General features: G+C 35.9%; 1 protein-coding gene across 2 annotated transcripts in view; it reads right to left on the bottom strand.

The window, feature by feature from the left end:
* gpc6a (glypican 6a) overlaps window positions 1-12502 on the bottom strand; it is a 187786-nt gene that overhangs the window by 57897 nt on the left and 117387 nt on the right. For both annotated transcript variants that reach the window (XM_084101836.1, XM_084101835.1), the window contains exon 4: window positions 12012-12177. In XM_084101836.1, coding sequence (XP_083957962.1) covers window positions 12012-12177 — 166 coding nt within the window. The remainder of the gene's footprint in view (window positions 1-12011; window positions 12178-12502) is intronic.

The raw sequence follows: 12502 nt of genomic DNA on the forward strand, positions 1-12502 counted from the left end.
AACAAGGACACTGTAAAATAAAGTGTTACCAAAATCTTTTTGTTTTTTCCTGAAAGTCTCTTCTGCTCACCAAGGCGACATTTATTTGATCAAAAATACAGTAAAAACAGTAATATTATGAAATATTATTACAATTTAAAATGGCTGATTTCTATGTGATTATATAGTAAAATGTAATTTATCCATTTGATTCAAAGCTGAATTTTTAGCATCATTACTCCAGTCTTCAGTGTCACATGATCCTTCAGAAATCATTCTAATATGATGATTTGCTGCTCAGAAAACACTACTTAATAAATATTTATTTAACTGGATATGTATTTCCCTAGCTGGGTAAATTGATTCATCTAGAACACGAGATATTAACAAAAATAAGTCCTTAACACATAGTGCTGTTTAATGGCATCCAAAGAACTGCTTTCAACACCAGAACTTTGGACTTTGGCAATTATTAACTAATCAGACCCAATTTTCCAAGTTCAGACATTTCTGAGGGCTCGATGGACCTCGAAAATGAAATTCTCACCGCAGAATATTCACACCGGTCTTAATTGGCCAGTTGGTCTCACAAGTCAGTGGAGAATCTGAGAGTGTCCCGGCCGGTAAGAGGCACACAGACATTCATGGTTGGCCAGCTGTGGATAAAGTGCTACATTTTAATGATGGGATCGCTGCACCTCTTTCTCCAAAGCTCTCCGGAGCGACGGGAGTTCAATTTGAGTTAATAAGATGTAAATGTATTGGGGAGACTACAGCTTAACTTGCTAAAAAATATCAGCGGTATATCTGAAAGTCAACACACAAACACAAATATGTTAATACACTCCTCATGCTGCATTTGAACAGAACAACAGCAAAGTCTTACATGCAGCCAGTTTCATTTTTCTTGCATTTATGGGCCATTTGCATTTACAAGGTGATTATATTTGACCACAGCAATGCAGATATAAAAGTAATTAAAAGTGAAGGTTCGTTCTTGACCCTTTCATTTTAATTTTCCGGCTTGACAAGAGCTTAACTGTCTGCAAAAGAATGCTTATCTGGTCTGCAAATACGCTTCTTTTTACATCAAGAGTGTGATCGCCTCACATCTTTAGGCACATAAACTGTAACAAGCCTCTGAACACATAACACATGCTTAGCTATAGAGGAGATTGACTTCTCTGAAACAAACTGGTTTCTTCATGGTCGGGGGTAAAACTGGAAAGAGCATTTGCTGCTAAATGTCTGTCATTAGCATTTCAGTGAGAGTGTGTTTCAACAGCCTGAACCACAAATATGTTGATTGAACCTTTCCTGCAAGAAAACAACCATTTTCCTGGTTAAAAAAAGCCACAAACGCTTGGAACACAACAGCTACACACTAACAGAAAAATGTTCTGGAAGATGGACAGGCTATCGTTGGCCAAAAGCTTTTTACGCAAGCATTCCCAAATCCAAAACTCGTCTGATTTATCATTCAATGTGTTGCACAACAACCCAGATATTGTCTTTCTATTTACTGCATTTCCAGTTGTTTTCAACATTGGAAAACAGATCGTGATGTCCCATTAAACGGCTGATGTTCAGAAGCTGGGCTGATGTACACAGCTCCCCATGATAAAAGCTAGTGTGTATGTGTGTGTGTGTGTGTTAGCTTAACCCGCATGGCTTTGCAATGAAACAAGCCACTGAGGGGGAGGTGAACGCAAACAGCCATTAGAGAGCTGTTTACCAAGACACTCCTGTGGACTGAAGCCAATAACAAGCCGAGTCCAGCACTCAAGATGACCAGACTCCAATTCAGATGACAAATATTAATCTCATATATTACACAGACTGATTCAGAGTTTAAGAAGAAGCTTATTATCTTCTATTCTCTACAGTCTAGACATTAAACACCTTTCCATCTCTAGTACAGCATGATCACGCTATTCATGTACCATATATACAAGGTAGTCTAAGGTGCCACGGAGAATACCGTGGTACTTGTCTAAAAAAAGCATGGTACGCATTAAAAAAAGCATGACATTACAACAGTAGCATGCCAAAAATTAATAAAATAAAATAAACACCTTTGATTAAAAACAAAACCTTTTTTATTATCTGAGATGATTATATGAGATTTTTTTTTAATAAACTACTTTTATTCATCAAGAATGCATTAACTTTATCAAAAGCGAAAACAATTAAAAAGTAATTGTGACTTTTTTTCTCAGAATTGCATGATATAAACTCTCAATTAAGTGTTATAAAGTCATGATTGCGTGTTTATATCATGCAATTCTGAGAAAAAGCATAAAAAGTTGCATTTATCTATAATTTTTGTTTGTTCCATGGCGAAAAAAAGCTCCCATAATTTTTCAATCTTTCTATTCATCAAAGAATCCTAAAAAATATACATATTTCATGGTTTCCACAAAAATATGAAGCAGCACAACTGTTTTCAACATTGATAATAATCAGAAATGTTTCCTGAGCATCATCATATAAGAATGATTTCTGAAGGATCATGTGACACTGAAGACTGGAGTAATGATGCTGAAAATTCAGCTTTGAATCACAAAAAATAAATTACATTTTACAATATATTCACATAGAAAACATCTCTTCTAAATTGTAATAATATTTCACAATTTTACTGTATTTTACAAGTCCAGCCTTGGTGAGCAAAAGAGACGTCTTTCAAAAACATTACAAAGATTGTATATATATATATGTATATATATATGTATGGACCAAAACACAAACTCAAAGCTGTGATTTTGTGTGCGTATCTGTATGTGATCGCGTTGATGGTATCCTGGACATGTCCTTTCCTCCCCCTGTCCTTCCTGAAACATTCCCAGTAATACAAGCGGTAATCAGAAACTTCTCCCAACTGTGAGATGCACTTCCAGTCCAACTCTCTGTCGAAACACATTCCCTGTGAGTCTGGAGTCTGAGAGGAGGTGGATATGGCCCTCAGCACAGCTCCAGGGCCCGGGGATTTAAATGACGCCGGGCAAAATCATTTGCAAAGTGTATTTTCATAACTGCATATGTATTCAAGTCTATGGGAAAGAAAACAACATATGCAACCAGCCCATTCTTCCAATGAATAAGCTCTATATCTCCAGAAATGATCAAAATAGGCAGGACTGTTTTCTAATATTTACATGTGAACATAGACAACAAAGCATCACAAGAAACAAGCATAACTGCTTATAAAGGAGCTTTTGCATAAAGGAGCATCTTTAATCAAAAACCAATGTAAAGGTCGACTGACACCACTTAAGTGACAAAGCAGGAACGATAGAAACTCTCAGTGAGGGTTTGACTCAAAAAAAAAAAAAAAAAAAAAAAACAGTTTTATAAAATGCCATCTTTCTTAATAACAAACCGCAGGAGGAATCACACCCACTCATGGAGCAGCGGTGAGACGAGTGTATGAAGTGAACACCAGCCGCGCTCGTATTTCGCTCCTCGGCTGTTTCTCTGTCAGCCAGGAGTTCAGGATCTGGTTTGTACCTGTCAGATCTGTCACCGTTTACCATCTGCGACTCAATCACTTGGAAGAAAAAGAGGATAGAGATAGTGCGAGCTCAAGTACACCAGCCAAGAGTGTGTGTGTTTCAACCTCGGAGGTGAAAGCGATAGAGACAGTCGTTTCAGAAGAAACACGGCCCTTGAATAGAGTTTAAATGTGCTGAGAGGACGAGCAGCGACTCCACAGAGACTCCATCACTTCTCAATGACGGACGCTCTCCAACATCTATCGCTCTGTTATCGACTGGCCGACATGATATCAAAATTAGTCTTATTGCGAATGATTGTTACAGAAAAAAAAAGTTTTTTGCATCTCTGACACAACTATTCTACTCTTTCAGGAATTCTAAAATGAAGGTTTAAATTGGAATTGTATATATATATATATATATACACATAAAGCGTTGATAAAAAATTATTAAATAAATAGAATTTAAAATGATAAACAAACAGACAAACAAAAATAAATAAATAAATAAATAAATAAATAAATAATTTTTTGTCTGATTATATATGTCTTTATATATGTTTATTATAAATATATAATACTTAATTTTGAATTTGTCTAAATTGAAAAGGTGGAAAAATAAAAGAGAAATTTGTACTGTTTCAGCTACTGAAAAAAAAAACATAATAATAATAATAATAATAATAAATACATATATTTTATTATTATTATTATTATTATTTTAATGCTAATGGCTGCAACTGTCATATGGTAGAGCAAATCAAATGTTCTATGACATGATATGATCACTTGTATCGTCTGATTTTCACAAACCAGACAATAATTGCTTTGACTGACAGTCACTAATGGACACGAAATCATTTCCTCCCATTTCTCCAAGGCAAAAGGGACCTTCGGTGGCACCATGTGAACATCTGCACCTCCTCACACTGTCCTGACAGCCGACAGCTGCACACGTCGTCATGGAGACGGCCACCGATGGCAACGGCCTGGCTGACCTGCTGTCACTCACAGGAATTATGAGGAATAATTACCTCCACTCAAAGCTGGAACAGTAGTGTTGTGCATTTGCGATCTCAAAGCGGATAAGAACTTCTGATGCATGACTAACTTCGTGCTTAAGCAAGAGATAAAAACGGCTCATTTGAAGAAAAGCACATTAGAAAGTGTTGCACAACTCTGGGGAGTTACGCAACAGGATCAGACGTATCTGAGCTCTAAATGAAGCTCTTCGATTGACAGATATAGGATACAAGACCATCCGCTACAGACAGAAAATTACTGTTAAAGGTGGAGAATGTGTTACAAAAGCACAACTTTATTATAAAGAGGTTGATTTTAGACACTATATGAGCTATTATGGGCTTGTTTTACAGTGAGATAAAGGATAATACAATATAAGGGATGACATGAGTTGTTATCTCTATTTAGCTTGAACAAATGAAAATCACTCTCTCCACTCTGCTTGTTGTTGTGAGATCAACATTAGCCTCTTAAATGCACCATTATTGCCATTTAAGCCTTTATAAAATCTAATGCATTTCACTCGTGATTTATATCGCATGCACAAGGACACGCTGTGCAAGGGGAGGAAATAATATTGACTTACATTTTCATGAATTGTGAGGTTGCTGCAAGCTCCTATTTCACATGGAGACAAAACCATGCAATTAAAAAGAAATGAGCAAATAAAATCAATGCGGATCACTTACACTGTGGTGACAAAGGACTCACCAAAGGACAACACAGGCCTAAATCTTAATTAGCCTTTGTAATTAGCCCGGCACATGAGGGAAAATCCGATACCGTGACAGGAAGGTTTAGCTGGCTCAGCATTAAATAAAGACAGAATTCATGTTTAGCATTTACTGATTAATGCAAAGAAGGGCTATGTTTGGAGCTGCAATAGTACAAGACATGACCTAATACATCTGATAAAAAAAAAATTAAAAAAAAATAGTATATATATATATGTATGTGTGTGTGTGTGTGTGTATGTATGTATATATATATAAATAAATTTAGCATAAATAATATAATATATCATATTTTAAGTATTTGGTATGACTACAAACACAAACATACAAATTCCAGACAAAATACATAATGATAACTAACTAACTAACTAACTAAACTAAATTAAATTGCTTATTTTTTTGTCTTTCTTACTTTCTTATATTTTTAAATATAAACAAATTAAATATTCTCGACTTTGACAAATAATTTCCTAAATAAATCATGCATTAATGAAGTCTCTAATGAAAAGTCAAAGATTCTTCATTTTCTTTTCAAAACCAAATGTTAAATATTTTAATTTAATTAAATTAAATAATAAAATAAATAACAAATAATAATTTATAATAAATGTATTTAATATTTTATTTTATTTAATAATTTATGTGTATTTTTATAGCACACAAGAGGTTAAAAAAAATCACAAAAAAGTTAAATCTTTTCTATATGATTTTTTGTTAGTTCTTCATGCTCATGCACTAAAGCACATTCATATGTAGGCTGTATCCTTAAGCTATGTCCATGTGGTGAGGACATGCCATCAGGCATTCATTATACTGTGGCACCTTTTCCTGACACCGAATATCCCAACAAGGTGCTGACGAGAAAAATGATAATGACGCGCTGGTCATAAAAGCGAACAGTGGCTATTTATCATGAAAGTGTGTGAGTGATGTATAAGCAAAGGTACAGCTTCCCTCCTACAGCACATGTACTATAATGACTCCTACATCCTTCCCTGACCTCAACACATACGGCTCAGTGAGTCCTTGGGAGTGAGGAAAGCCTTAATGTGTTTAAGGGTGATTGAAATCTGACAAGAACATATACTGTCACATTTCACCCCAAAATCTCAGTATATGCCTGTCTGTCTGTCTATATCCATTTTTACAATCAATTAACAAATAGTTTGATTGATTGGTGTGTGTGTGTGTGTGTGTGTGTGTGTGTATATAAATATATAAATATAAATATATATATATTCATTGTCTCCAATGAAAAGTCAAAGATTCCTCATTTTCTTTTAAAAATCAAACGATTTGAGATAAATTATCATATTTTTCTCTGGGAAAGTACACAAAGGTGTAAATGACCACATCAGGTTAACGTCGCTCCATCTTGGCTGAGGGTCTCAGTGTAGTATGCTTCAGTGTTTGAGGACATCACTGTAGAGCTCCCAATGTGTGTGTGTGTGTGTGTGTGTGTAATTGAGTTGTAGTTTCTCCTCAGTGGCTCGCTGAGAATACTTCACAACTCTACATGTTTCCAGTGTACATCATCGCAGCCATGAGGACGAGTAGAGCTGATGTAATAATGCAGTGTTTCTCTACTGTACAACATCAATCCCTAATCATATCCTAATAACACTTCAGAGCTGATCGCCGCATGCCAGGAGCGCACAACACTGATCTGACACCACGGAAACTTCAAATATATAGATACTTTGTATACATTTAAGTGTTAAAGGGATAGTTCACCCAAAAATGAAAGTTCTGTCAGTAATTACTCTCCCTCATGTTGTTCCAACCCCGTAAGACTTTCGTTCATCTTCAGAACACAAATTAAGATATTTTTGATTAAATCTGAGAGCTGTCTCACTCCTCCATAGGCTTCTATGGGATCGAAACGTGCCGGCCCAGAAAGTTAGTAAAGACAATGTTTAAAATAGTCCAAGTGACTACAGTGGCTCAGCCTTAAGTTTATCAAATGACGGAAAGAGTAATTACTGACAGAATTTTCATTTTTGGGTGAACTATCCCTTTAAGCATCACTTCAAGGCCTTACGTCTAATAAATCTGTCCTCTGTTTACAAAGCATAATGATAATGCTTTCCACTGCAGAAGCTCATGTTCACCTCATCGAAGGCCACCTTCATATCACATTCAGGTCAAAGTGTTCCTTCCTGAATTTCCCCTTAAGGATCGATACGGCAGAGGAAATCTATGTATTTAATCAGCATGGCTTACATTGAGTTTGCTGTTGATGTGATTATATAACAGCATGATCTTTTTATAAGGTCGAGAGGGATTATAATCAGAAACTCATTTGAGTTAAACATGGATTAAAACTGAAATTACTGCACTTTGAGATTAAGATTTAGATGTTTTTTTGTAAGATGTTATGCAACACTTTCTAATATACCTTTATTAAAATGAGACATTTTTATCCGTCTCAGACATACCAGCATGTTTCTAGAAGCAATACTACACAGTGCTTAAAAAGCATTCATTTAATTTTACTCTGATGAAAATGTTTTAACATTACATGTATTGTATTTTGTTCCTTTTGTCTGGTCTTTTATTGTCCCTGCAGCACTGTCTGCATGAAAGGTGCTTCATAATGAGATAAATGATTGTGTGGAAAACAAGGGGAATAGACAATTTAACTTCTGGAAGCTTGTTTCTTCAACACACACACACACACACACACACACACACACACACACACACACACACACACACACAAAAAAAAAAAAACAATTGCTACTTTTTATCTCACAATTCTGACTTTTTGTCTCACAATTGTGAATTTATATCTTCATTGTGAGATATAAACTCGCAATTACCTTTTATTTTTAATTCTGTGACAGAAACAAGCAACCATAGCTTTCTGTAAATTGTCCTCGATAATAAAAAATGAGACACAGTTCGGATAATTTTCCCTCAAACTATATTGTATATGTGCTAAATTTTTTCCGTTTTTGCAACTGGGACACATAATTAGATCAATGCTTTTTAATGCATTGCATAGAAATTCACTCTGATCTTCTGTAAAAGTAAAAGTAAAAGTAAAGTAAAAGTAAAAGTAAAAGTAAAAGTAAAAGTAAAAGTAAAAGTAAAAGTAAAAGTAAAAGTAAAAGTAAAAGTAAAAGTAAGTCCAGGTAAAAACGTACAACAAAATTGGAAGGGAAAATGTGATTTAAAAATGTGATTAAATGTCATAAAAAAATATTTCCACAATGTAAAAATAAAGAAAATTAAAAAACTGCATTTTGTGATAAATAAATAAATAAATAAATAAATAAATAAATAAATAAATAAATAAATAAATAAATAGATAAATTGATAAATTTAGTTTTTTTTTTTTTATGTAATTTCACTGTATATATATATTTGTGCATCTCAAAATGTACAACAAAATAAATCTCACATAAGAGATCTCTCATAAATCCGCTCTGATCCTTCCGAAAGTCATTGTATAATCCGTACAGTGTGTAGATTTGAGTATCAGTTCAAAATGCAACGTGCGTCTAAGAAGCCAGTGAATAAAGCAGACTGTGTGTGCTTGTACACACAAAACCTTTCAGGCGTCATCCAGTATAATTGAGACTCAGAATCCGAAAGAGACGAATGCTCATAGGATGAAGCTGAAATGATACTTCCTCGCTGGCTGACCCCAGACCAGAGGTGGCATATTCATCAGGATAAGAATAAACCAATGGCCTGATGTTTGCACCGAACATCTCATTTCCTGTGAAACTGGAACTCATTGGGTCTGATGAAATGCCCTGTCCGTCTGTCTTCTTCCCAAACAGCGTGATCACGGGCCGCTCTCGTTCCCGAGGCTAATGGTGGCATAACGTATCCTGTGGTTTCCCGAATTGAGATGAATGCAAACCCCTACGGCTTTGAAAGAAAATTAATAACACGGGATACTAATTTCTTACAACGGTTACGTTTGTTCAGTGGAATCTCATCCTAACGGGAAACTTCAGTGTGTCGCAGCAGGAACCTTTAATTGCTGACCAAAATGATGTCGCAAAATATGAATCCGCAGAGGAAGGCTAACAAACCACAATTAGCAAATAAAAGATCCAAGCATGAGGTGTGCAAACACATTATGGGTTCAAGCTGTTTTATTACATGCACGAATTGTAATATGAGATGCTTGAATCTGCAAATGCAACATGTCTCTAATGAATATTTGGGATAGATCAACATTATCACTATCCATTTCAGAGTATTTGTTATTATGACTCTACTGTATATGTGTCACGTTTGGTTTGGTGGTTTTGGTTCACGTTCTGATGTTGCTCATGTTTGATTAGAAATAAACTGCACATGAGTTCTCACTTCAACTTGCCTTCAGTGGACATCCGTTAGAATATATATATATATATATATATATATATATATATATATATATATATATTGTTTACAATTGTGCTTTAATTTATTTTCAATTTACCTGTGCCCTTCAATATATCAGTGCTCAGTTTTTTCTTCTGTCCCAGTCAGATGGGTTCAGATTGTTACTTGCCCTGTCAAAATGCACAAAAAGATAACCCATGCAACCTTGTAAACAGTGCTTTAAGATTTTTAGGTATAGGTTTAACGTATATATAAATAGATATAGATATATATAAAAAATATATATATATATATATATCTTATGCATGTTAGGAGAAACATCTGAGCCAAAGTTTGTACTAAAACATGCATGAGAACTCCATTAAATATCCTTAACTACAAAAGAGCAGCTTTTCCTCTGGGAATTGCTATAATTAAATTGCATTAACCCACATCGCATATATACGCCCTTGACTTCGTCCATTAAAATAAATAAATTAATGAATTAACACGCCGGTCGACGTAATCAACTCAATAGTGCCAATTTCCAAAAGGCATTCCCAGTGAAAGTTTGGTAAACCACACAGTTTCTTCAATCGATGCAGTGAATGGGTCCGGACCCGCTGAAGACGTGATCTGAATGTCTTCACATGCCGGCCAATCAATGCAGGTGAGAAGGGCACATCAACACAGGCCACGGGGAAATGCCACGTATGCCACATGGAGCAAAGGTCAGGCCTGACCGCCAGCCCATCCAAGCTGATCGCACAAAGAGATGCTATTTCAAACAAAAAATAGTTTCTGTGTGGCCATCCTATAAATATTCCAAACAAAATGAATTATCCTCTTTTGCTAATCGAACCGCTGCACTATAAAGCCAGTCGATATCTCTCTGTGGGGGAGCAATATACTGATTTAAAATCTATAGCGCAGAAAAGGAGCTCTGAAAAATGCAAAACAAAGCCAAAGTGGTTTGAGAAACAAGGCAAAGCACATCAGAAAGTTTAGTTTAAAGAAGTGGTTGATTATGATTTCACTTTTCTAACTTTAGTTATTGTGTAATGTTGCTGTTTGAGCATAAACAACATCTGCAAATTTACAACACTTAAAGTTTAAAGCAAAGGGAGATATTGGAGATATCACTCCAAAGGCAAATATGGAGTGATTTACAGATTATCGTGACAGAATATGCTAATCAATGACTTGAAGATAGTTAACTCCACATCAGCTACATAAATTCATTAACTATCCATTCAGAAACGTCCTGTTGCTTCTACATTTTGTCACTTCTTTAATCTCTCCATTTTGTCCGACTCCGGTTTGAACATAAAAGGCTGAACAGTTTCTATAATTTTCAGTGCGTGTCTGTGTGAGGTAATCAGAGCTGCTAACACACACACACACACACACACACACACACACACACACACACACACACACACACACACACACACACACACACACACACACACACACACACACACACACACACACACACACACACACACACACACACACAAGCCCTGGAAGCTTCACATACACACTCTGGGGACATCAGAGACTTATTTTACATCTTGTAAAAAAGGGACATTATTGGACCCCTTTAAAATAAGATCCTTGAATGCACAAATGATTGTTGAAGGTAAGAGGAAGAAAAGCGCATCTGACTTACGCAGTATCAATTCTGTGGGTGGGTGGGTGGCATTAAGCTGCTAAAGCCAGTGCCTATAGGTCATATGAATCAAGCTGAACCATCACTCAAACTATATTTATTGCCATCAACAGGAATAAATTAAACATTCAACAGGATTGAGCAGCAGGGATGTAGCCTTTGCATAACGCAGCAGGTGAAAACCGCCTTGAAGAAATTAGCAGTGTTTTTGAAATAAAGCAAGTTCTCAATTTTGCATTTCTATATCTATATCTCTATAACGGCATGGGATAGCATTCACAACACATTTTACTTCGTTAATGTGACAGAATTCTAAATGAAACAGGACAATAAAGACTGGAATGGAGCCAGAACTCAATGTGAGTCGGCTAAAGCAATGACATTACTAATTCTTGGCAGAAAGCAAAACCTACTGGACTAAGATAGATAGATAGATAGATAGATAGATAGATAGATAGATAGATAGATAGATAGATAGATAGATAGATAGATAGATAGATAGATAGATAGATAGATAGATAGATAGATAGATAGATAGATAGATAGATAGATAGATAGATAGATAGATAGATAGATAGATAGATAGATAGACAGACAGACAGACAGACAGACAGACAGACAGACAGACAGACAGACAGACAGATAGATAGATAGATAGATAGATAGATAGATAGATAGATAGATAGATAGATAGATATAGATAGAAAGAAAGAAAGAACATATAATCCAAAAGAAGAAATCAATATTTGAAAAGAGAGCCGGAAGCAGAAGCGTCTCTCACCGATGAAGAGGTTCCACTCTGGGTCCAGGTCGGCCTGGTTGGCCAGGCAGCCCCGCATCACATTCTGGCAGTAGTTGGCACAGGGTCTGAGGCCTGGCATTCCTCCACAATACGGACAGAACAACATTTTGGTCAATGCTTTACTGCATCCTGGAGATATATTGACCTGCAGTAGAAATAAACAATGGGGAAACGTTAGTCCTGGCTGAACAGATGAGTGTGTTGAATACATTTGAGAGTTGCCTTCCAGGCTGTTGGAAGAAACAGAGAAACGAGTTGGCCTGAAATTTATTCTAGAGAGACACTACACTATACACTCACACCATAGGACCTCTAAACGCTGTTTGTGCCACACTTAAAGTGGTTTTCAGAGTGAAGAACTGCATTGAGAACAGGTCAAAGGTGTCTCTCAAACCACACTGGACTGAGCTGTCCGCTCAATGCATGTCCATTTTCAGAGTCAATGTGGGTTCTTTCAGGATACAACATTC

Source organism: Abramis brama (genome assembly GCF_963993115.1).
Source record: "Abramis brama genome assembly, chromosome: 2".
In the NCBI taxonomy this organism is placed as follows: domain Eukaryota; kingdom Metazoa; phylum Chordata; class Actinopteri; order Cypriniformes; family Leuciscidae; genus Abramis; species Abramis brama.